Genomic DNA, 25,306 nt, shown 5'->3' on the forward strand with positions numbered 1-25,306 from the left:
TGCTAAAAATAGGTTGTCCTGGCACTGTGTATATACCTAGCTCTGTAAGGATTCTGTTCACAGCAGTGGTTTCTCTGTGGGGCTGCTGGCAAGTTACTTTCTGAAGAAGCCTTAATACAGAAGGGGACAGGAGTAGCTGGTCTAACATCTAGCACATTAGCAGAACAAAGCATTGCCCTACTCCCCTTCTGGGGCAACAACTCAGTAGACGAGACTGGAGCTGGAGGCTAGAAGACAATAACTTAATGATTGTTAGGAATTCTGTGAATAAGGGTTGTTCAAGACAGGCAAAACCAGCTGTCATTGACCTTTCTTGTAGATCCCAGACAGCCTCTCCACATTTGGATTGCTGGCAGGGAGGGACCCTGCGTCATCTGGAACTGGCCACCTAGGAATACCTTGATACAGGGCGGATGTTCCCTGAGGGATAGAGCCAATGGAGCAGCCCCATGCCATCCCCTCCGCACAGCCCCCAAGGCTGGGGTTTTCCAGGGGATGAAGGGACGTGTCAGAAGCAGGAAGGGTGCGGCTAGAGAACCCTGCTCCAGCCATTAAGGGAATGCTCTAGCTTATGCCCAGAACCACTCCTGTCCAAATCTGCCTTCGGCATCCAAGTGGTGCAGTGATTTAAAGCCCTTTTGCCCCCACACCTCCACTCATTTCCTGGATCAAGCTAATTGTGACCAGAATCAGGACCACTGACTTATCATAGTTCAATGTAAAATAAAGTCTTCTGATATCAATTAATTCCCCATCAAGAACAAGCTAAAAGGCAGATTGCACCTCACTCACCCTCGTAGTATTCTCCCATGACTGGCACCAAACCACATTTACCAGCCGTGTAGACGTAACCTCCATCCAAGCTTATGGCATCAGCATCACCTTTCTGCAATGAAAGTAACTCATCAAATATGAAGTGAAGCTACTTCTCATGCAGCCTCCCCCTGCCAGAGATGAAGCCTTTAAAAAAATTGCTGTCACGAAAGAGACGGGTAGTATAAGTAGCTTACATTTTACAATGAAGATTGACGTTGACTCGGAAAATGAAAAGTTAGAAAATATCAAAATGTTCTGACAATTTGTAAACTTTAAAAAAAAATCAAGTTCAGAAATTCGTCAGAACTGACCCTTTCCAGGAAAAGGTTTCAGTTTCAACAAATTGGCCTTTTCCAATGAAAAATTGTTTCATTGAAACATTCCTGACCAGTGCAGCTCAAAGACAGAGAGAGGAAATTGTTCTCTGAGCTGGCAGGGGCATGGAGAGAACAGTGGGAAAACGAAAAGCCCATACTGTTATCTTGGCAATGCAGTCCTCTGTGGTTTCTCCCACCGCACAGTCCAGGCTGCCTTCGCTCACTGCACTCCATTCATCACACTTGGCCTTCTCATCCTTACTTATTGTGCACCACTTCACCTTTTTCAAAGGGGCTTCAGGAGTTTCTAGGGAAGAAACTGACGTAGAAAGAATAAGCCAAAAGCTTATCTAAAATGTAAAGCCACCAACTGACTGACTGCAGGAAGAGCAGGGCTGCTGACAGCAGGTCATTGTGCACAGAAGCTCCCTACAGCTCCATTCAAAATAGTCTTGTTGTTTGACAAATGCTGGACTAGTGGAGTGCAGAATATGCAGGAAAGGGAGGTCAGTTGGCTGGGTCTGGTTCTCACTGGACAGGGGATGCTTCAAAATCAACAGAGAGGCTTAGATTTTAAGGCCAGAAGGGACCATTAGGTCATCTCGTCTGACCTCCTGTGTAGCCCTGGCCAGAGAATTTCACCCAGTTACCCCTGTCTTGAGGCCAATAATGTGTGTTGGACCAAAGCATCTTCCAGAGAGGCCACTAGTCTTGGTCTGAAGACAGCAAGAGATGGACACTCCACCACTTGCCTTAGCTTCACTTAGCTCTACTGATTTGTGCCAGCTCAGAATCTGGTCCCAGGCTTCATGACCTCAGGGTCACTTAGCATTGGTGGTGCTGTGCATTGCTATGTGAGAGACCAATGTTCTTCTCAGCACAGCCCCAGCCTCTCACTCCCCAGCCCAGCCAGGTTGGGAGTTGAGCTGGGCGAAGTTTCTTGGCTGAGTAGTTTATTTGCTTAAAAAAAAAAAAAGCAGTTTTGGGTGGACAGAAAGCATTTGTGAACATGGGTCGAATTTGGTTAATTGTTTTACCTCCTGCACTAAAATAATATAAATAAGTGTCAGAGAAGTCTAAATATTTTGTTTGGCATTTTTAAAACTAAATGTTCAAAGACTACATTTAATTTGAATTGAAATGGTTTGTTTCAATCTGAAATGATTTCTTTTGGTTTGATTTTTGATTTTCCCTAAAAAAATGTTAGCCCCATGTGATCCAGACATCCAGTCAAAATGGCCCAATATTTTACTATGAGATATTCCCCATGAGCTGTCCCTGAACGAACAACAGAGCAGGAACAATTGACAGCAAACATCTGACAAATAATTCTGGATTGCAAATAAATGTGAGAAAATTGCCTCATTCCCCCAAACAGATTTACTCTTCGACTCTCCAAATGTTTCCGTAACTGATTCTTGGTGTGTCCCTAGTTCAGGAGCAGGTCATGGGAACCATCACCTGCCCATTGCACAAAGTGCCCCAGAGGTGACGCTCCTGAATCTGTGCAGAATGGTTCTCCCAGCCACGGTGCAGAGGCAGGGTGGCCAGCCCCAGGGAGATCTCATGTCGCTCTACGGTAGCCCCACTGACTGGTGAGGGAGTGTCGTTAACAGGGGCGGAAGGGAGACCCAGTGTGGTGGGAAAGGTGATGTAGGCAAAGCAAAGCCAAAGGGCAGCGGGTGTCCCCACGATACAGGAGACCCCAGGAACAAATGGCTGGGCTGGTAATTAGGACATTGACCCCCACCACCCTCACCCCATTGCTGGAGGGTCAGGGATCCCTGTGCTCAGTGTGCCCTGTGTTACACGGCACTTATGGCCCAGCGCACACGGCAGCACAGGAGCCTGAGGGGGAGAACCCCCCACCCCCATGTTGCTGAGCAGCATCCTGCCCCTTCGGGAGACAAAGGGCTGTGTTCCTGGACCCCATTGCTGGGCTGCTAGCAGGAGAGGGATGAGAAATGGGCGACGCCAAGGCTCCCCCCTGCCCCCACCCCACCCCACCAAGTCGCGCAGCTGAGCTGCCTGGGGAAGGGGGTTGGGAGGTGCCTGCTTGGTCAGGGCCCATAGCCAGTGAATAGCCCCTGGAACAAGCAGGAGAGGACAGAGAAAGAAATGTGTCTCCCTGCTGCCTGATTCTTCCTCTTGGTGTTTCTGGGGCTGTGTGCTATATTCCGAGTGGGGCGTTTTGTGCTGGACCCAGAATGCTGTGAGAGCAGAGAGACACCAAACTACTGCTCGTTAATGACAATGCAGCTCAATGGCACCTGGGAGTCTGATCCCTGGGCCACAAGAATTTGCATTCAAACAGATCCAGTCGTGGCAATGCCAATTGTATATTGAACTCGCACTGCAGAGCACAACCCATGCAGCTCGATCCAGCTCTCATTTACACCCTGATACAGCTCAGAGCTGTGTTAATTTCAAAGTGAATGAAGTCAATGTAGTTGCTTTGCTTTATGAGCAGGATCTGAGCCATGGCTTCCTTATGGACCCTCCCACAGCTTAAAATTTCATGACCACCTGCCATGGAGCCCAATCTCTGCTTACCTGGCCTGAGACTCTGAATAGCAGCCCAGTACTGGTAGCCCAGGTAGAACTGGGAATCCATCAGTCGAGGGACACGCTTAAAATTGGAAGCAGTGTCCTTAAAAAGCAGATCCTTCCCATGAGGAGAGCTGAAGAGTTTGAAGCTCTCTTTTGTGTTCTTGCCATACTTTGCCTGTCACAGAGGAGAAATGATCAGGTGTATACCAAGAGCAGGAGATAGTTTTGAAAAAGTGGAGAGAACAAACAAAAGAGGGATAATAGCAAAAGAAAGGCTGGAACAGAGAGAAAGATAGAGAATGGGAAGGAAAGCAATACCTCCGCCTGAGAGAGGAAGCTCCAGATCTCATCAGCCCGGCCATCAACACTTCGAGCCACAACAGCATGAGCAGCAACTTTGGCCCAGTGACACTCATGATACTTATCTACAGGCTTCCGGGAACCATCTTCACACAGCAGCTCATACTTGTCTTTCCCACTTGGGTCATTTTCTGGGAGGAATGGAAGTCCACAGGTTACAGCAACACCAATATTTAAAAGGGCTTTGAATACCCCACTTCAGGAAACTCCCCAATGATTTTTGACCCTGAATGAGAACCAGAAGCGTGACAACTTCCATGAGACAAACTTCCCTCCCTGCAGGAAGTATTATTATCATCCCAATTTCACAGCTAGAGATCTGAAGCCAAGAGAGATGAAGGCCCAGATCCACAAAGGGACTTAGACATCTAGAAATCCACAAAGCCTGTGCTTTCACTGTGTGATTTCAATGTGCTGGTGTGATTTCACTGTGCACATCAAAGAAGCAACATACAAACTGGTCCCCACTCTAGTAGCCTTGTTCAGCCACAAGAAAGAGCCATTAGACTAAGAGGTGAAATCTAATCTCTCTCTGCTGATTATTTAGCAGTCAGGAACACAGCATACAAATCATATTTCCTCCCAGAGACAAAGAGAAAAGAGGCTTAGGATAAACGGGGAGAGAAATGAAGGCAGGTGCAATATAGACAGAATTCAAGGATAGAGTCCCAGTGAAAGGCCTGACCAGAAAGTGGTGAAATGGAATGATCCCCCATGCCTACCTAGAACAGTTGTGTGTTTGACAAAAGCTACATCTCCACCTCCATCTTTCAGACACCTGGAGGGGGAAAGAAAGCAGAAGGAAAAGGAGGACACTGAAATACTGTGTTTGTTGCTAATCTCATATCATCCCTCTACATTTCAGACAACTACCTTTGAAACAAGCCTCAGATACGTGACAGTTTGTCTTCACAAAAAGCCATGCGGGCTGCAGAAAGAAATGCAATGGCAGGGAAGAATTTTATAATGCAAATCATCAGGAGTAGCCCAATGATAATGCTCTGTACTGCCATGTGCAATTTATAGCTCAATTGCCGGTCACTCACTAACTGCTTATAGAGGCTAGGAGCTATCGTAGGCCACATACTCAACCCTGGAGTAGGGGTGCTTCTTCCATAAGAACATAAAAATGGCCCTACTGGGTCAGAGCAAAGGTCCATCTAGCCCAATATCCTGTCTTCTGACAGTGGCCAGTGCCAGGTGCCCCAGAGGGAATGAACAGAACAGGTAATCATCAAGTGATACATTCCCTGTCGCTCATTCCCAGCTTCTGGCAAACAGAAGCTAGGGACACCATTCCTGCCCATCTTGGCTAATAGCCATTGATGGACCTATCCTTCATGAATTTATCTAGTTCTTTTCTTAACCCTGTTATGGTCTTGGCCTTCACAATATCCTCTGGCAAGGAGTTCCACAGGTTGACTGTGCATTGTGGGAAGAAATACTTCCTTTTATTTGTTTTAAACCTGCTGCCTATTGATTTATTTGGTAACCCTGAGTTCTTGTGTTATGAGAAGTAGTAAACAACACTTCCTTATCTACTTTCTCTACACCAGTCATGATTTTATGGACCTAAATCATATCTCCCCTTAGCCATCTCTTTTCCAAGCTGAAAAGTCCCAGTCTTATTAATAAAAAGAAAAGGAGTACTTGTGGCACCTTAGAGACTAACAAATTTATATGAGCATAAGCTTTCGTGAGCTACAGCTGTAAAGGTGCGACAAGTACTCCTTTTCTTTTTGCGAATACAGACTAACACGGCTGTTACTCTGAAACCAGTCTTATTAATCTCTCCTCATACGGAAGCCATTCCATACCCCTAATCATTTTTGTTGCCCTTTTCTGAACCTTTTCCAATTCCAATATATATTTTTTGAGATGGGGCGACCACATCTGCACACAGTATTCAAGATGTGGGCATACCATAGATTTATATAGAGGCAACATGATATTTTCTATCCTATTATCTATCCCTTTCTTAATTATTCCCTGCATTCTGTTCATTTTTTTGACTGCCACGGCACACTGAGTGGATGTTTTCAGAGAACTATCCACAATGACTCCAAGATCTCTTTCTTGAGTGATAACAGCCAATTTAGACCTCAACATTTTATATGTATAGTTGGGATTATGCTTTCCAATGTGCATTACTTTGCATTTATCAACATTAAATTTCATCTGCCATTTTGTTGCCCAGTCACCCAGTTTTGAGAGGTCCTTTTGTAGCTCTTCGCAGTCTGCCTGGGTCTTAACTATCTTTAGTAATTTTGTACCATTGGCAAATTTTGCCACCTCACTGTTTATCCCTTTTTCCAGATCATTTATGAATATGTTGAATAGGACTGGTTCCAGAACAGACCCCTGGGGAACACCATTGTTTACCTCTCTCCATTCTGAAAACTGACCATTTATACCTACCCTTTGTTTCCTATCTTTTAACCAGTTACCAGTCCATGAGAGCACCTTCCTCTTATCCCGTGGCAGCTTACTTTGCATAAGAGCCTTTGGTGAGGGCCCTTGTCAAAGGCTTTCTGAAAATCTAAGTACACTATATCCACTGGATGCCCTTGGTCCACATGCTCGTTGACCCCTCAAAGAATTCTAGTAGATTGGTGAGGCATGATTTCCCTTTACTAAAACCATGTTGACTTCCTCAACAAATTATGTTCCTCTACATGTCTGACAATATTGTTCTTTATTATAGTTTCAACCAGTTTGCCCGGTACTGAAGTCAGGCTTACAGGTCTGTAATTGCTGGGATCACCTCTGGAGCCCTTTTTAATTCCATTGAGGCCCATTACTCAACAGAAACCAATGAGACAATTAGGTCCCAACTACTCTACAAGTGTAGCCATGTCAGGAGACCCAGTTATAGTGCAGCTGAAAACATGTGTGTGGAACAGATAGTTACCAGATAAAAATAACTTTCACTTACTTAAAGGCTCCAGAATAGCCAGAATAAGGCCCAGTACGGGAACATTTTGGATCAAGGCATAAGCGGCACAGATTTGGTTCATTTGCGGGGGCACCAGGGACGCAGCTGGCTGAGAAAAACTGGGCCACAGCTATGGAAAAACACATGCAGTAGTTAATAGCAAACTCACCCTTTAGCAAACTATCTTCTCCCAGCTGTGGATGCTTGGTATAGTAGTATGGGGTGTTTGGAGGAGGTAGTGGGGGGAGAGTGTCTGTAACCTGATGCCTTTGGAAGGGGTGGTTTGGTAAAGGGGATGCTGGAAGGATGGCATCTCCAGCTGGGCAGAGTGAAGGTTCTGGCATGTGGTCTGCTGTGCGTGGCAGTGGTGCATGGTGTTTGTGTGTGGAGGAGTAGAGGTGCCTTAAACTTTCCAGTTCCTTGGGTTTGTGTCAGGATGGCGTATTACATCGGTAGCAACTTTAACCATTGCACAACGGAGTTTTTGGAGTGTGACTGAGTAGAAGATAATGGATTCCAAAGCAAGGAAGCTGTTGCTGTCATGGAAATGCCCTGATTGATGGAAGAAGAGAAATTTAGGAAATGTGGATGGTTCCGTTGGTTTGCTGGTTTCCCCAAAAGTTCCTCAGAAAATCTACTTCCTTCTCCCTAACACTGATCAATCCCAGTTCTCCTCAACCCCAGCTTAATGTTAGCATTCCCTACTCACCTAGCTCTTTCCCAGCTTACCGTGGGTTATGGGAGTGGCTCTATCCCAGGATAGGATTTTATGGTACAAGAGGGTCCCAATGGGAGTGAACCAGCCAGCAGACCTGTCCAACCCGGTGTGGCAGGATTTCTTCCTTTTAAGTTCCGTTATTGTGAAGTTAGTTCCTTTCTTCACCACAGCCACAGCATAGTAGCTGGTGACCGAATCTGTAAGGGAGGGAGGAGGGAAAGCAAGCAAGCATTGGAACAAAGGAACACAAAAACAGAAATGGAAGTCGCTTACCGTCCCTTCCAGTTCACACAATTGTTTTCTCCCATGTCACACAAATCCTGGGCACAGGAAGCAAAGTGCAACATTTTCAACCCCATAATAATGTAGCAAGACACCCTACCCCTTTCTCCTGTTTAGTATTAGTGGGTTGCCATGCCAATATCAATCTGATTATAATGGTTGTAATAGACATAATGTTAAATGTTCTACTAATTAGTAAAAAGAAACTGAGTACTTGTGGCACCTTAGAGACTAACAAATTTATTTGAGCATAAGCTTTCATGAGCTACAGCTCACTTGCATCCGATGAAGTGAGCTGTAGCTCACGAAAGCTTATGCTCAAATAAATTTGTTAGTCTCTAAGGTGCCACAAGTACTCCGTTTCTTTTTGCGGATACAGACTAACATGGCTGCTATTCTGAAACCTACTAATTAGTATTACTAGCATTTGTTAAATGGTCTTGTCTTTGCATTTATTTGATATGTGTGCTGTTGTTAATAGCTCTTACCCTCGTGATAAGTCTTTTTGAGGGCAGTAGAGCTTCTCACATGAGTAAAGATGATTTGTGTAAGTAAGGCTTGCAGGACTGGACTCTAAACTGGGTCTGTTAAAATTCTCTCCATAGACTGTCTGGCAAATATTACATCTATGCAAACGGACTGAGTTCTGGAGGTAGCAGAAACCCACTACTTTGAATTTCCTGACTTTGGTACCTTTTAATTCTCAGCCATAACACTGAGAATTACTCTGTAATGTTGCCTTCAGCCCAAACTCTCTACACAGTATCAGACAGCTGTAGCAGCACAGGAGCCAGCAAAGAGGGCTGTAAACGGGAGTTTCAGTGGGAGTTTGAAAGCAGAGTTTGGTTTGTGGTGCTTGTTTGGGGTTTGTGTTTGCTGTGGGTGGTGGTGTTTTGGTGTGGTTTGTGTTTCCCAGATGAACAGGATTTAGGTGGGAAGGCTATGACAGATACAGAGGCAGCAGTGGGGGTGACCCATGTAGTGGAAGACACAATGAAGATGACCGGATGTTGAAGCTGCGGTATGTACATGATCCTGGAGGGGGCACCTGGTAAGAGTTTTGTCTGCATGAAATGCCGTCTGATAGAGCTGATGGAGGAAAAGATCGGAGGTTTGGAGATGCAGGTGGAAAGTCTGGTTGAGTTTAGAAAGGGGTTCGAGCAGATTATGGAGCAAATACATGAGGTATCTGAAGGGAAAAGCTCAGACTTGCAGATGGAAGCAGGACTGAGGAATTCTGAGGGGAGACTGCTGGGTGAGGAAAGTGATCAGTGGAAGCATATGACTAAAAGAACTAGGCAGAGGAAAAGACGGGCTAGTGAAGGAGAAATAGAGCTCAAGAATAGGTTTGAGGAGTTGGAAAATGAAGAAGGGGCTCAGCCGCTAGTCACTGAAGGTGGAAGGGCAAGGAAGAAGAGAAGAGCGGCTAGTCCTATAGGAAAAGGGGAAGAGTCAATGGAGACTACACCAAATATGAGCCCCAGGAGGATACAGGATGGGTTGAAGAGAATTACAAGGGAGAATAGGAATGGAAACAACTTGCAGCCAGAGGGAACAGGGGATAGACTGGAGAATAGCACAGTCACCAGGAAAAGGCAGGTCTATGTGATCAGGGACTCTTTATTGAGAAGAATAGACAGGCCTGTAACCAGAGCTGATCCAGAGAATAGAAGGGTGTGCTGTCTTCCAGGTGCTAAGATATGGGATGTAGACCTGAGGTTGAAAAGGATCTGAAAGGGAGCGGGAAAGAATCCCCTAATTATCCTTCATGTGGGAACAAATGATACGGCTAGGTTCTCTCTGGAAAGTATTAAGGGAGACTATGCTAGGCTTGGGAAGACGCTTAAGGAAATCGAGGCTCAGGTGATCTTTAGTGGGATTCTGCCTCTTCCTAGAGAAGGGCAACAAAGGTGTGACAAGATTATGACTATCAACAGATGGCTTAGGCAGTGGTGCTATAAGGAGGGCTTTGGGATGTATGGCCACTGGGAGGCATTCATGAACAGAGGACAGTTCTCTCGGGATGGACTTCATCTGAGTAGGGAAGGAAATAGACTTCTAGGATGGAGGCTGGCACAACTGATTAAGAGAGCTTTAAACTAGGAATTTGGGGGAGATGGTTGGGAGATGTCCAGATAATCTCCATGCCGGATTTTAGCATTGAGAGGGAAGAAAACGAAGTAAGAGAGGATACAGCCGTGGGTAGGAGAATGGATATAAGGAGGAAGGGCAGTGTGGATACCAGTCTATAGGTTATACTGGCTGTAGAATGACGGTGCCTAATCGGGTACAGAATGTGAGCAAGGCCAAACAGCAAAAATTAAGATGTTTGTACACCAATGTGAGGAGCCTAGGTAACAAAATGGAGGAACTAGAGCTACTGGTGCAGGAAGTGAAACCAGATATTATAGGGATAACAGAAACATGGTGGAATAGTAGTCATGACTGGACTATGGGTATTGAAAGGTATGTGCTGTTGAAGAAAGACAGAAATAAAGGTAAAGGTGGTGGAGTAACATTGTATCAATGATGAGGTAGAATGTAAAGAAATAAGAAGCGATGGAATGGATAAGACAGAGTCCATCTGGGCAAAAATTACATTGGGGAAGAAAACTACTAGAGCCTCCCCTGGGATAGTACTTGGGGTGTGTTATAGACCGCTGGGATCTAATCTGGTTATCATAGAATCATAGAATATCAGGGTTGGAAGGGACCCCAGAAGGTCATCTAGTCCAACCCCCTGCTCGAAGCAGGACCAATTCCCAGTTAAATCATCCCAGCCAGGGCTTTGTCAAGCCTGACCTTAAAAACCTCTAAGGAAGGAGATTCTACCACCTCCCTAGGTAACACATTCCAGTGTTTCACCACCCTCTTAGTGAAAAAGTTTTTCCTAATATCCAATCTAAACCTCCCCCACTGCAGCTTGAGACCATTACTCCTCGTTCTGTCATCTGCTACCATTGAGAACAGTCTAGAGCCATCCTCTCTGGAACCCCCTTTCAGGTAGTTGAAAGCAGCTATCAAATCCCCCCTCATTCTTCTCTTCTGCAGGCTAAACAATCCCAGCTCCCTCAGCCTCTCCTCATAAGTCATGTGTTCTAGACCCCTAATCATTTTTGTTGCCCTTCGCTGGACTCTCTCCAATTTATCCACATCCTTCTTGTAGTGTGGGGCCCAAAACTGGACACAGTACTCCAGATGAGGCCTCACCAATGTCGAATAGAGGGGAACGATCACGTCCCTCGATCTGCTCGCTATGCCCCTACTTATACATTCCAAAGTTATGGATAGAGCCCTCTTTAATGTTTTTAATGAAGTAAATACTAATGGAAACTGCGTGATCATGGGAGACTTTAACTTCCCAGGTATAGACTGGAGGACAAGTGTTAGTAATAATAATGACAGGTTTCAGAGTAACAGCCGTGTTAGTCTGTATTCGCAAAAAGAAAAGGAGTACTTGTGAGCATGAGCTTTCGTGTCACGAAAGCTCATGCTCAAATAAATTGGTTAGTCTCTATGGTGCCACAAGTACTCCTTTTCTTTTTAGTAATAATAATAGGGCTCAGATTTTCCTAGATGCGATAGCTGATGGATTCTTTCAACAAGTAGTTGCTGAACTGACTAGAGGGGATGCCATTTTAGATTTGGTTTTGGTGAGTAGTGTGGACTTCATAGAAGAAATGGTTGTAGGGCACAATCTTGGTTCAAGTGATCATGAGCTAATTCAGTTCAAACTGAATGGAAGGATTAACAAAAATAAATCTGCAACTAGGGTTTTTGATGTCAAAAGGGCTGACTTTCAAAATTAAGGAAATTAGTTAGGGAAGTGGATTGGACTAAAGAACTTATGGATCTAAAGGCAGAGGAGGCCTGGGATTACTTTTAAATCAAAGCTGCAGAAGCTATCGGAAGCCTGCATCCCAAGAAAGGGGAAAAAATTCATAGGCAGGAGTTGTAGACCAAGCTGGATGAGCAAGCATCTCAGAGAGGTGATTAAGAAAAAGCAGAAAGCATACAGGGAGTGGAAGATGGGAGGGATCAGCAAGGAAAGCTACCTTATCGAGGTCAGAACATGTAGGGATAAAGTGAGACAGGCTAAAAGTCAAGTAGAGTTGGACCTTGCAAAGGGAATTAAAACCAATAGTAAAAGGGTCTATAGCCGTATAAAGAAGAAGAAAACAAAGAAAGAAAGAAGTGGGACCGTTAAACACTGAGGATGGAATGGAGGTTAAGGATAATCTAGGCATGGCCCAATATCTAAACAAATACTTTGCCTCAGTCTTTAATAAGGCTAATGAGGATCTTAGGGATAATGGTAGCATGACAAATGGGAATGAGGATATGGAGGTAGATATTACCATATCTGAGGTAGAAGCGAAACTCGAACAGCTTAATGGGACTAAATCGGGGGGCCCAGATAATCTTCATCCAAGAATATTAAAGGAATTGGCACATGAAATTGCAAGCCCATTAGCAAGAATTTTTAATGAATCTGTAAACTCAGGGGTTGTACCATATGACGGGAGAATTGCTAACATAGTTCCTATTTTTAAGAAAGGGGGAAAAAAGTAACTACAGACCTGTTAGTTTGACATCTGTAATATGCAAGGTCTTGGAAAAAATGTTGAAGGAGAAAGTAGTTAAGGACACTGAGGTCAATGGTAAATGGGACAAAATACAACATGGTTTTACAAAAGGTAGATCGTGCCAAACCAACCTGATCTCCTTCTTTGGGAAAGTAACAAATTTTTTAGACAAAGGAAACGCAGTGGATCTAATTTACCTAGATTTCAGTAAGGCGTTTGATACCGTGCCACATGGGGAATTATTAGTTAAATTGGAAAAGATGGGAATCAATATGAAAAGTGAAAGGTGGATAAGGAAATGGTTAACAGGGAGACTACAAAAAGAAAAGGAGTACTTGTGGCACCTTAGAGACTAACAAATTTATTTGAGCATAAGCTTTCGTGAGCTACAGCTCACTTCATCAGCTGCATTCAGGGAGACTACAGCGGGTCCTACTGAAAGGTGAACTGTCAAGCTGGAGGGAAGTTACCAGTTGAGTTCCTCAAGGATCAGTTTTGGGACCAATCTTATTTAATCTTTTTATTACTGACCTCGGCACAAAAAGTGGGAGACTAATAAAGTCTGCGGATGATACAAAGCTGGGAGGTATTGCCAATTTAGAGAGAGACCGGGATATCATACAGGAAGATTTGGATGACCTTGTAAACTGGAGTAATAGTAATAGGATGAAATTTAATAGTGAGAAGTGTAAGGTCATGTATTTAGGGATTAATAACAAGAATTTTAGTTATAAACTGGGGATGCATCAATTAGAAGTAATGGAGGAGGAGAAGGACCTTGGAGTATTGGTTGACCATAGGATGACTATGAGCCGCCAATGTGATATGGCCGTGAGAAAAGCTAATGTGGTCTTGGGATGCATCAAGCGAGGTATTTCCAGTAGAGATAAGGAGGTTTTAGTACCGTTATACAAGGCACTGGTGAGACCTCACCTGGAATCTTGTGTGCAGTTTGGCCTCCCATGTTTAAGAAGGATGAATTCAAAGTGGAACAGGTACAGAGAAGGGCTACTAGGATGATCCGAGGAATGGAAAACCTGTCTTTTGAAAGGAAACTCAAGGAGCTTGGTTTGTTTAGCCTAACTAAAAGAAGGTTGAGGGGAGATATGATTGCTCTCTATAAATATATCAGAGGGATAAATACCGGAGAGGTAGAGGAATTATTTAAGCTCAGTACCAATGTGGACACAAGAACAAATGGATATAAACTGGTCATTGGAAAGTTTAGACTTGAAATTAGACAAAGGTTTCTAACGATCAGAGGACTGAAGTTTTGGAATAGCCTTCCAAGGGAAGCAGTGGGGGCAAAAGACCTATCTGGCTTTAAGATTAAACTCAATAAGTTTATGGAGGAGATGGTATGATGGGATAATATGATTTTGGCAATTAATTGATCTTTAACTATTCATAGTAAATAGGTGCAATGGCCTGTGATGGGATGTTAGATGGGGTGGGATCTGAGTTACTACAGATATTTCTTTCCTGGGTATCTGGCTGGTGAATCTTGCCCATATACTCAGGGTTCAGCTGATCGCCATATTTGGGTTCGGGAAGGAATTTTCTTCCAGGGCAGATTGGAAGAGGCCCTGGGGTTTTTTTGCCTTCCTCTGTAGCATGGGGCATGGGTCACTTGCTTGAGGATTCTCTGCTCCTTGAAGTCTTTAAACCACGATTTAAGGACTTCAATAGCTCAGACATAGGTGAGAGGTTTTTTCGCAGGAGTGGGTGGGTGAGATTCTGTGGCTTGCGTTGTGCAGGAGGTCAGACTAGATGATCATAATGGTCCCTTCTGACCTTAATATCTATGGAAAAAAAAAAACAGCCTGACTTTCCGAACAGAGACCTGTATTATAATAGAAAGAGAAGGCTGGGAGTTTGGGTGGGATCTGGAAAGCAGGAGCCGATGGAGACAGGAATGGAGAAGTACTGTCATTTTCCTTCAAGAATCATCAGTAATGCAGTAGACAGAACTACAGACTGGGGATGCAGACTGAGCGATAGACTTCATTCTGAACAGAATGGGTTTGTATCACAGCTTCCACTGAGGCCCAGCAACTCTGATAGCAGCAGCTTTAACGTTTAGCTTTCTTTTCTGTTTCTTTCCCTCTTCACTGGGCTTGTTCATCCACTGCCCCATCTGTGTGCTCGGTTCAGCCTGGTCCTCCAAGAAACAATTGACCCTCATGTTGCTAGAGAGACAAGGCAGGTGAGGTAATATCTTTTATTGGACCAACTTCTGTTGGGGGAAGGGACAAGCTTTTGAGCTACACACACCTGAAGAATAGCTCTGCGTAGCTCGAAAGCTTGTCTCTCTCACCAACAGAAATTGGTCCAATAAAAGATATTCCCTCACTCTCCTTGGGTGTCTAATATCTTTGGACCACCATGACTACCCCAACACTACAAAGTTTGTGTTGTTGCCATTCTTTAACCTCTGTTACTGCAGCTGACTCGTAGCTTGGGTCTCACGTGCCTGGATTAGCCCAGTTATTTTCCAGTTTTGTACAAGGTCCCTGAAAGCGGAAAACCTTTGAGGTTTGCTCAGCTTAGTCCCCCTGCTGTGTTTTGTCAGGGGCCGTTAGTTACTGAGGCAAATTAACCTTACAAAACTCTTCAGACACACTATTGCATTAGCCTTCCCCAGCCATTGCAACACCACTGCAGTGAGCAGTAAACTTCCACTGAGGGAACAGCAATAGCAGCACACTGGATTTACTCCAGTTCTGTTGAGAAAGAGTTACTGCCCTTGTGATCATAGAATATCCGGGTTGGAAGGGACCTCAGGAGGTCATCTAGTCCAACCCCCTGCTCAAAGCAGGATCAATCCCCAACTAAATCACCCCAGCCAGGGCTTTGGCAAGCCTGACCTTAAAAACTTTAAAGGAAGGAAATTCAACCACCTCCCTAGATACTGCCACATGCAGTGGGAGTAAGAACTGTTACTATAGACTGGTCTGCTCCTCCTCTGTGATCCGCCGGGGAGCCAAATTTCAGCTGCCCAATGTAAATGATATAGAGGAGCTGTGTGGAGAGGAAAGGTTGCTCTGGGATAGAAACCCCACCACTACCTCCTGTAGCCTGCTCTATCCCCTTCAGGGTACCAACGCACGAGCTAAGCTCTGCATGAACAGCCATGGAGAGAGACGTCAGGGAAAAGCTACTGTTCACAGCACACTTCCCGCATACAGCCAAGTGCATCATAGGTTGCTGCTGCTCAGAGCTTTCAGGTACCACAAAGGGGGCTTGTGAGCATGGCTGGTGAGGGGAAATGCCATGCCGGCTCAGCAGCGATAGACACCTCACTTGCTGGTGTTGCGGAGGACATGTGAAAATGACAATGTCACCTGTAATAACATGTAACTGGTTGCTTTAGCATTGCTCCCCAGTCTGCAGGTAAAATTACCCTAGCACCTTGGGTCACTGGGAAGGAATGAAGCAAGAACCAGAAGGTTCATGGAAGTGGAAAAACCCCTCAAACCAATCAGAGATCAAGAGGATTAGGAAAGGCCTGGTCTGATTGTGGGGGAAGGGGAGGAGATCAGGGTGAGTGGAGTGATAGAACTAAAGCTGATGGCTCCAAAGGAGAGTTTGATCACCTGGACAGCTAGGAAAATAAGGCAGGGAGCAGGAGTACAGATCATTGCTGCTTTCCACCGGGACACTTTGGTCCCGATTCTCAGCTTGTGTAAATGGGCACAGCTGTGTTGAGGTCACTGGCTGTGGATCAGTCCTCATGCATACCAGCTAAGGCCCTGGCCCTTGGTCTGTGGCCAGCTCTGAAGAAGTACATAATCTCAGAGTTAGCACACTGACTTGCCCAGGGGTTTGTGCCTTCCCAGTTTGCCTTAGTAGTATGGTGTTACTAATGTGCTGACAGCTAGCACCGTGGTGGTCAAAGTTCCACAACTTTATGGTCAATAACAGTGTCCTCCATGCAAATGTACCGTTTCCTGTGCCATAGACCTCAGCCACAACAGGCTTCAGATTATATGGGGCAAGGTGTGCTTCGAAAATGTGTCCACCATCCAGACTAATGGCATCTGCTTCATTCACCTGAAACACAAAAGGGTTACATCAGTTGTGGGCACATGCATCAGCAGTGCTAGAAAACACTGAGCGTTAATTAACAGAGCCTCTCTTTGGGGTCCTTCCTGGCTGGGGTGCTGCTGTAGCAATGGAGCCAGGCAATGACGGAAGGAAATCAGTGACTTAAAGAGGATAGTGAAGCTTTCATCCCAGATTAGGCAAATGGAACCCATCAGGGCAAGTTGTTTCTCCCAGCCCCAGGCCTGATACATTGCTGGCAACCTACCGCAATGGCTTTAATGCAGTCAAGGTGAGTTGTTTTCTTCACACAGTCTAATGAAGGGGTTGAGGACATTTTCGTCTTCAGTTCCATACATTTTCTCTGCTCTGCATCAGATATTGTGCACCATCGGATGGGACTTTGGGCTGGGCGGTCAGCAAGACAGAGCACTGTGGAGAGAGCAAAAGAGGACTAAGAGGTTGTTTCATGAACCTCAGACCTAGATGAAAGAACTAGCATCCCTCCCTACAGACATAGGTCTCCCATGAGACCCATGGGTCTCTCCTTCCCTGCCGGCTCCCAATAGCGGGACCCCAGTGCCTAGGGGCACTGTTTACTGGTTTCTTAGATCTAGATTCAAGTGGATACAAAGGGCTAAATTCACCCCTGGTGTAACCACAGTGACCTTAGTGGAGTTACTGCACAGATGGATTTGGCCCAAAGTGTAGGGGGTGTGATATTTTTATATTCCAGCTCTCACTAATTGGCCGCCTGAGATTCAAATCACCAGGAGATTTCTACTAAAGCTCCTTGCCCCAGCCCAAATGCAGGATGATTCCTAGGGTTTGTGCTCCTAGGGGACAGTCATTCCTCTTTCGAGGAAGATGAAGAAATAAGAGCAAATGCAACCTTCTGTTACCCTGTTGTAATTCCAGCATAACTGACCTCTGTGGAGTCACTCCAGATTTGTGGTGTAACTGAGAGCAGGACTTGGCCCACAAACTGAAATCAGGGTGAGCAGGGTAAACGTCAGGGCTTGAATAAACACCTTATTCCAGGTTCCTCCTCTATGACAGAGAGCTCTCCAAATTTACATGTGTTTCTCTGCCAGGGAACTACTCTCCCAGTTTTCCTTCATTCCTTAGGAGACATGCTCTACCCTAATGTCCTGAGGTCACTCCTGACGAGATGTGCAGAAGGGGAGCTCCTACCATACAGACTTTAAGGTATATAGCCGGGCAGCTCCACTGTCATGGACTTCCTGGTCTGCGGGGTGGGAGCTGCTCTCCTGCGCAGGCTCTCCTGCTCTCCAGTCTGCCTGTCCTGTGCACCTTAGGGAGTGTCCAGGAGGAGGATTCCTACCCTGCAGACCCCAAAGAAGTGCGCACAATGAGAGCTCTGCAGCTGCAGGCCTCTCATGCTGCAAGGGCAAACTGCAGTGGAAGGCTGACCAACTTGAGTTCCTGACAGTGTCAATGGAAGTGGAAACACAGCATGTTCTCTGTTACAGACTCACCACAAACCTGCAAGTTCCCAGACAAAACAGTTTGTGAGAGGGAAGTGAAGGCTGTTGCCATCACTTCTCTGGAACGCCCCCAGAAGACACCCTCACAAAAGACAACACACAGGAACACATTCTCTGACCTGGCCAAACTGCACTCAGTACAGGACCGGACATGGGGGTGAGAAAAGGTGACTTGATGTCTCTTTTCCCCAGCTGATCCTGGGGCTGACCAGGGTCCAGTCCTTGGTGTAAGCTAGAGAAGCCCAAAGGGCTATTCCCACGGGTGGGGATTGCTGGAGCTCAGACACACCCTAGTTACACCCATGTCCCTTGGCATGCCCCTTGCCCCAGATATGGGGAGAGGTGGAATCACCCGAAGCATCTCCTCACATCAGGAGGATTCTCTGGTGGCCAGCTAAGTCAGCTTTCCTCTGCTGTGTGTGTCACTGGAGCTAAACCAAGCAGCTGTAGTGAGGCTCAAGATCTGCCCAGCACTTCCACCAGCCTACACACTGGAGAATTTGGAAATTGGCTGTTAAGATATGCAGCCAGTCTCCCTCTGCCATCCCTCCCTACGCAATCACTCACAAGCCCACCATCCCACATCACCCACCTATTGGTAACTCTGTCCACCCTTGGGAATCAGTGGTAAATACAAATCTGCTGTGTAAAGTTTAGTTCCAATTTCACGGGCCAGGTAGGATTTTTGTGCCATTGGAAAAGGAAGACAGGTTGAAGATACAGCAGTGCACTGAATAGTTTAACTGTTAGTAAAGATTGAATTGTTGGGAAAAGCCAAGAAAGCGGTTACATGCAGGGTGACATTACAGGCTTGTGTAGGATAATGGAATATGCTGAGCCTGTGCATTGTGGAATCTAAGGTAATGTTTGAAAGCACGTGGCTATTACTTACTGAATAGTTGTGTATTAGGTACCATCATCACCATGTAGGAATGCAGGGCTCTGAATGCAGGTGTTGGTGTGTAGTCATGCTTTTCTGCTTGTTTACATTATCATGGGCAAAAATGAGGTTGAATGAGGGTGGAAGCTGGTTGGGGTATAAAAGGGGCTCATCTAAACCTCATTAAAGCCAATGGAAAGAATCCCTCTGACTTCACAGAGCTTTGCATTAGGTCCCACATGAAGAGTATTGAACTGCTAAAGTCTAAGCTTTCTGTTTCGGAAAATGCATGTGGTTTCTTTTCCACAAGGTTTCTTTCAGTGGCTTGTTACAGAGGGGTAAAAATACCTTTGCACTCTTATCTCTTATTCACCATGTTTTTTGTTTGGGAATATATGAATAGATATAAGATATAAGGATAGATAACTTAAGCCCCAGTACTGCAAACGTGTCCTTGCTTCACTGCATGCACGAGTTGTTCCATTGACAACTATTCATATACATAAAGTTACACATGCACTTAAGCATTTGCAGGATCAGGGCCTTAAGAAGGGCGGACAGAACATTATAAACAGATGCTCTTCTTCTGCTGATGGAGAGTTTGGATCAGTCGCAGTGTTGTGGGTGGTGATTATTTAGCTAACATTAGTGTCCAGAAGCCCGAATTGGGATTGGGGGGTCCCAATTATGATAGATTCATAGGAGAAGAGGACCCTTCATTTAAGACAAGAAGCATTAAGGGAACGTAACAAACACCAGGTGGGAAGAGGACAAGGGGAACAGTAATAAGATTATGTGGTCACACAGGCCAGCAATGTGTGCACAACTTGCCTGTGCCAAATTACTGCAAAATAGAATGTTTGTATAAATAATCAGTGCCTGCTTCCATTTGTTTTACCTGTAAAACTCTGCCATTGTCTGTGTGCTTTTTCTGTTTGTTTCTAATTGTTGTCCCGCTCCCAGCTTCTATTTTCAAATCTCTACTTTTACTGATTGGTTTAAAAAAATCTCTGCCTGTTTTTCTTTTTATAGTTCTATTTCTAAAATGTCTTCCCCCTGCTGCCTCCCATTTAAGTCAAGGGTCCCACGATCAGGCTAAGAGAGTAATGCTGCCAGGGAGGTGGCCTCATTATCAGCACATAGAGGGGTCTGGGCAGGAGAGGAGAGAGACAGAGAGACTGATTTGTCATGAGCGCAGCCAGCCTTTTGCACAAAGGAATCCAGGAGCCTGAAAGAGCAGGGGCTCCAAAGGCAGAGTACAGACACATCTAGTGGAAGGAGACTTGTGGGCCTTTCTGGGCCCAGGAGAAGAAAGAGAGGTGCTCCTCACAGCCTCATCTTGCTGAGCAGGGCTGGGGTAGAAGAGAAGGGGTACAGTCATTGGTGGCACTAGACCATTGGGGAAGCTTCTTTGAGATAACCCCAAGCAATGCAGGGTATTGTGGGGAGAGCCAAGCCCTGGACTCTCAGGCAAGGTCGGGGGTGGGGGGGGTTTGAAGGGGCATGTCCCTTTACAAGAAGGGCGTCCAAAGTTGAGCTGCAGGGACCCCCCCTCCGCCCCCAGAGAAGAATATGGGACAGGTTAGAAAGACAGGAGCCTACAGGTTCTGCAGTAATTTTTTTGTAACTTTCACCTTAAAGATTCTTTGCTTAATATTATTTTAAGAAGCTTCTCTAAATACATGTACATCCTCTGTAGGGAAGGCTTTCAGTGACTCTCTCCTACACCAGTGCTCCACCGGGGGGACATACCTCCACCCATACCTGCAGCAGGAGCTCCGTATAAGGAGCAAACCTGAAACCGCAGCCTGTCCCTTCAGACTGTTTTAGGGCCTGATCCAAAGCTCATTGAAGTCAATGGAAAAACTCCTGTGGTTGTCACTGGGCTTTGGATCAGGCCCTTAGCAAAATAGGAATGGTGGTAGTTACTGTAATTAGTATTAAATTGCTATCTCCAGGCTGCAAGATCCGTGGCAAACAAGTGACACAGTCCAGCACCCAGCAGCTGTTTTCCCTTTGGTTTCTGTCCTGCACAGTTCAGTGACTGTTGGCGTTTACTGTGCACTGCAATTAAACTGGCTCCCTTATGCAACGTCCTCTCAGTCTCTGGCTAGTGCAGGGGCTGCTGAGAATGTCAGTGACACCCACACCTCGAAACTGCTGCTCTGCAGGCACTTACCCAATATCCCCAAGGACAGCGTGGCATGGAGAGCGAACTTCATCCTTCTCTCCTGGGCTTGGCAGCCAGGTCTTGCAGGAGCTTTACTCAGAGACTGTCCCCTCTGAGTCTGTGATGGCTCCTAGGCTACTCTTTGCCTTTTTATAGCGGGACAGGGCTCGCTGTGTTAGCAGAAGCAATGACTGGCAGTGTTTGTCCTTGTTTCCCAATAGCTCCTCAATTTCCTCACCCCGCCCCCCTGCCCCATTCCAGTCAGACCATTTTCAGGCAGCATTTCACTTTGGCACTGAATCACATGCAGGCATGAGTGAGAGCAAGGCAGGTGCATGTTGTTCACCCAAGGGATTTAAAATGGGAAAGTCCCACTTTGTGTCATTTCAATTTCTGCTTGGCTGAAATACAGTGGGAAGGGCTATTTTTTTTGTTCCAGCCACCCCCTGCCTTACAAAGGCTAATCTCAGAGAGCCACTGTGAGAATCAAATCCAATCTAGACTATTTAGTCTTCTTTCCCATTAACTATTGCCTTTCCTTCTCACCGAGGAGTCTTTGCCCGTCCTGTATGCCAGGCCTTGGCAATTGGGACATTAGTCAGTGGCTCCCAGAACACCTGATACCATAACTGTAATGCAGGGAGAGGAGTCAGTAAGAGGAACCTTGCAATCACAGAGCATGTTCCATCCAGAAGGAATGAATCCAAAATGCTTTACTATCCCGCTGAGTGACTCACTTCCTTTGGGACATCCCTGAGCTTTCCTCGCTACACCCCTCCCTCATCAGGGCCACCTGCTCTGGCGGCAATGCTGGCTCTGCGTTCTCCTGAAAGCCCCTTGTGCCTTTTAAAAGGACTTTTGCTCTGCAGTTGGGATTCTCCAGCGGGAAGCTGACAGAGCGCGGAGTGAACTGACCAGAGTATATCGAGGAACACAGCCTCTGGAGCGAAGCGTTGGAGCTAGCAGTGCACAGCCACAGTGGTCTCACCACATCCTCTCCCTGCTCCCTCTAACAACTGCTCCTTCCTGTGCCTCCTCTGCCAGGCCACCGGTTCAGGTGGTTGAGACCACTCATAGCTCTTACAGTCACTGAGTCTCCTCTCCGGCCCACCTGGCTCTCACCTCTCCAAACTACACAAGCGGCAGCTAAAGTGTTCTTCCCCCCACCATCCCTCCAGTGGTGCCAGCTCCACCACCCCCACCCTCAGATTCCTCCATGGGCTGCCTGGGTCTTTCCGCGTTAAGGCCCAGATTCAGCACAGCACTTAAGCACATCCTTGACTTTAAGGATGTTCTTGACACCCATTGAAATCAGCTCATTCTTCTCCTGGAGGAGCTATTCCATTGCCCAGAGCCCTCTGCCTAGGCCACGTGATTCAATCTAGCAATAGCCACAGGTTCCAGAAGTTGGGAACATTCCATTCTGAGCAGGTGGTTTTGGCAAATTTTAATCTACAGCCTCTCGACTCTCCCAAAAGAAAGACCCGCCATCCTCTATACACAGCGTTCCTTCCCCAGCCCAATGCACCAGATAGCCACTTTCTCCATCCAAATCCCTCCTGCTCACTCCATTCTTCCATGAGGCCCACAGACACTAACCCACTTCAGTATACTGCCGTCACACCCTAATGCATAGAAAACAACAGCAAGGACTGGAGCATAACTATGCTGAGGTATCACTGTTCTTTAGGCCTCCCAGTACATTCCTGTCCAGTCTTCGATTGGCCCTTGGATGCTCACGCATTTCTTTATTTGTGTATCAAGCAGCACCCAGCACTCGGTCTGGGATTAAAAAATAAGGATGAAATTCTCCCCTGTGCTAAACCAGGCCTAGCCACCACTAGAACCCCTCAGTGATGCTTTGTGCTGGCCTTCTGTACAGGGGTGAATTTCACCCTAAGGGAATTAGTAAAGTACAGTGAAAATTCAGTCAGGGACCGCCAAGAGGGAGGGGTTCAGGAGCTGCCACAATCTGCAGCAACCACCGTTCTCCCCAGGCCAGCCCAGTTCCCCAGAGGTTACTGTCCAAGATGCTGGCATTCCAAGCCTGGAGTTCCTAACACCGCCAATATCTGGCTACATCAGAAATTACTTTAAATTCTCCCACTTGTAGGCATGGCATGGGACAAGGACGTGTATTTCAGAGGGGTTCCCCCATCACCCCACCAGCATGGGATTGTTACATTGCATGGCCTTTAACAACTTCTTTTGGAACAGGCATCTGAACATAGACTAAAGGGGCTGGTTGAGCAAATAAAGGGTGGAAGTATGTGGACTTGTTACATTCCAGAAGGTGAGAGGTTTAGCATGAGAGGATAACCACTGCAGACGAGTTGTTTACCACTTACTGGCTGAATCAGAGGGAGCTGGTGAGAAGCTCCTGTCTGGAAATAATCAGGGGCTATTGAGATCCCATGACCTACCAAAACTGGTGATTGTGCCATCTCTCATTCCACAGGTTTCAGAGTAACAGCTGTGTTAGTCTGTATTCGCAAAAAGAAAAGGAGTACTTGTGGCACCTTAGAGACTAACCAATTTATTTGAGCATGAGCTTTCGTGAGCTACAGCTCACTTCATCGGATGCACTCATTCCACAGTGACTGTATCCTAATGTGCTCAAATGGGACCTTATATATTCCTCATTTAAAGAACTCCAGATCCTCAAGGCTCGCTTTTTCATAATGCTTTAAAGCAACGAGAGACGTTCATCCAGTCATTTCCTCTGGCTTCACATCAACAGTTGCCAAGTGTCTTATTGCAGTTAGATTGTGGGGGTTGCAAATATCCTTTCTGCTGCAACTGATTTCTTCTTCTTTCCACTGAGCAAGTATTGCTTTCTCGCTCTGTAGTTCTGATGAACCTTGAGATGAACATGGCATTGTGTGCTCCAGACTTGGAGACAATGTCAGCACAGATCAGGAAAGCAGTGTTTGTTGTTCCCTGGTAGAGGGAGAACAAAACTTTTGCTCCTATAAAAATAATGCCCCTGGAATTCTTGGTGATGAGATAGTTTATTTAAAAAGAGACCCAGATGTTTAGATTCTGGAGAACTTTCCCCACCAAATGGAAAAAACATTTTACAGTGGGCCACATTTGAAGTGTTAAGAATGCCCTAGTCAATGGAGCTGACAGAACCCAAGGGAAAAGCCCTAGATGCTGGGGCAGGGTATTGGCGATTGCGGGGCGTTCACCTGGGAAACATCTTCTCCTGGAGCTCAGGATGAGCATGTGTCTTGCCTCTTTTGCAGGTCAGTGCAAGCCATACCATGCTGCAGAGGCCTTGCCCAAATGAAGATACATACAGAGGGGCTTAGCTAGGGTGACCAAATGTCCTGATTTTATAGGGACAGTCCCAATTTGGGGGACTTTTTCTTATATAGACACCTATTCCCCCCCCATCCCGATTTTTCATACTTGCCCTCTGGTGAGCCTAGACTTAGCATCTCCCAAATCCCCTTGAGATCCCCCACCTCACATGCTCCTGAGAAATACAACCCTGTGGAAGTAGAGATGGGCCATACTCACTGACAGGATATCTTTTAATGTGTGATACTACAGCAACAAGCACATTAGGCCTGGGGGAGGGGAAGAAGGTGTAGGCTAGATTAAATGGACAGAGATAGCTAGATTAGATGAAAGACAGAAAGAAGTAGTGACTGAGCAATGAAAGGGTTAGCTAGCTGATGCCAACCTGTTTTTAAAAAACAATTGATAAAGGGACTACTCTCTTCAAACAGTATCATCCAACTGAACATCTATGCTTCTCAGGTGGATTAAGGCATCTGGTGTTCTTCTTCATGCCATACAATGTAGTAGAGTGTGTGAGAACCTGATGTAAGCTATGCATTTTCTGTGGTGGTTGTTTTTGTTTTACATACAGCATCCGCACTACTCCAAAAGAAACCCTGAAGCAGGGATTTGTCTTGATGACTGCTGGGCAGTCAGCAGGGCTGTAAATCTACTTTGCACTAGCCATATGGACCCTGCTAATTCCCTAGTAGTGCACTTTGATCTATTCCCATTTCAAAGTGGAGTAGATCAAAGTACACTAATGAACTTGTAGTGTGCCATTTTCCTTTTTTTTTTTTTTAATTTCCCAGGAATTTATCAATATTTCTCAAAAAAATTAAAAATGGGTGA

General features: G+C 45.9%; 1 protein-coding gene across 1 annotated transcript in view; it reads right to left on the minus strand.

The window, feature by feature from the left end:
- The window catches only part of LOC125642807 (ovotransferrin), a 72,789-nt gene extending 51,462 nt beyond the window's left edge, over positions 1-21,327 (minus strand). Inside the window, exons 1-10 of the mRNA XM_048864616.2 lie at positions 21,176-21,327; positions 16,877-17,040; positions 16,509-16,617; positions 7,708-7,893; positions 6,979-7,108; positions 4,766-4,821; positions 4,002-4,174; positions 3,687-3,858; positions 1,292-1,452; positions 793-886 (exon numbers count right to left, since the gene is read on the minus strand). Coding sequence (XP_048720573.2) covers positions 793-886; positions 1,292-1,452; positions 3,687-3,858; positions 4,002-4,174; positions 4,766-4,821; positions 6,979-7,108; positions 7,708-7,893; positions 16,509-16,617; positions 16,877-17,040; positions 21,176-21,218 — 1,288 coding nt within the window. The 5' untranslated portion in view covers positions 21,219-21,327. The remainder of the gene's footprint in view (positions 1-792; positions 887-1,291; positions 1,453-3,686; positions 3,859-4,001; positions 4,175-4,765; positions 4,822-6,978; positions 7,109-7,707; positions 7,894-16,508; positions 16,618-16,876; positions 17,041-21,175) is intronic.
- Positions 21,328-25,306: the final 3,979 nt, after the last annotated feature.

Source organism: Caretta caretta, chromosome 9 (assembly GCF_965140235.1).
Source record: "Caretta caretta isolate rCarCar2 chromosome 9, rCarCar1.hap1, whole genome shotgun sequence".
NCBI classification, from domain to species: domain Eukaryota; kingdom Metazoa; phylum Chordata; order Testudines; family Cheloniidae; genus Caretta; species Caretta caretta.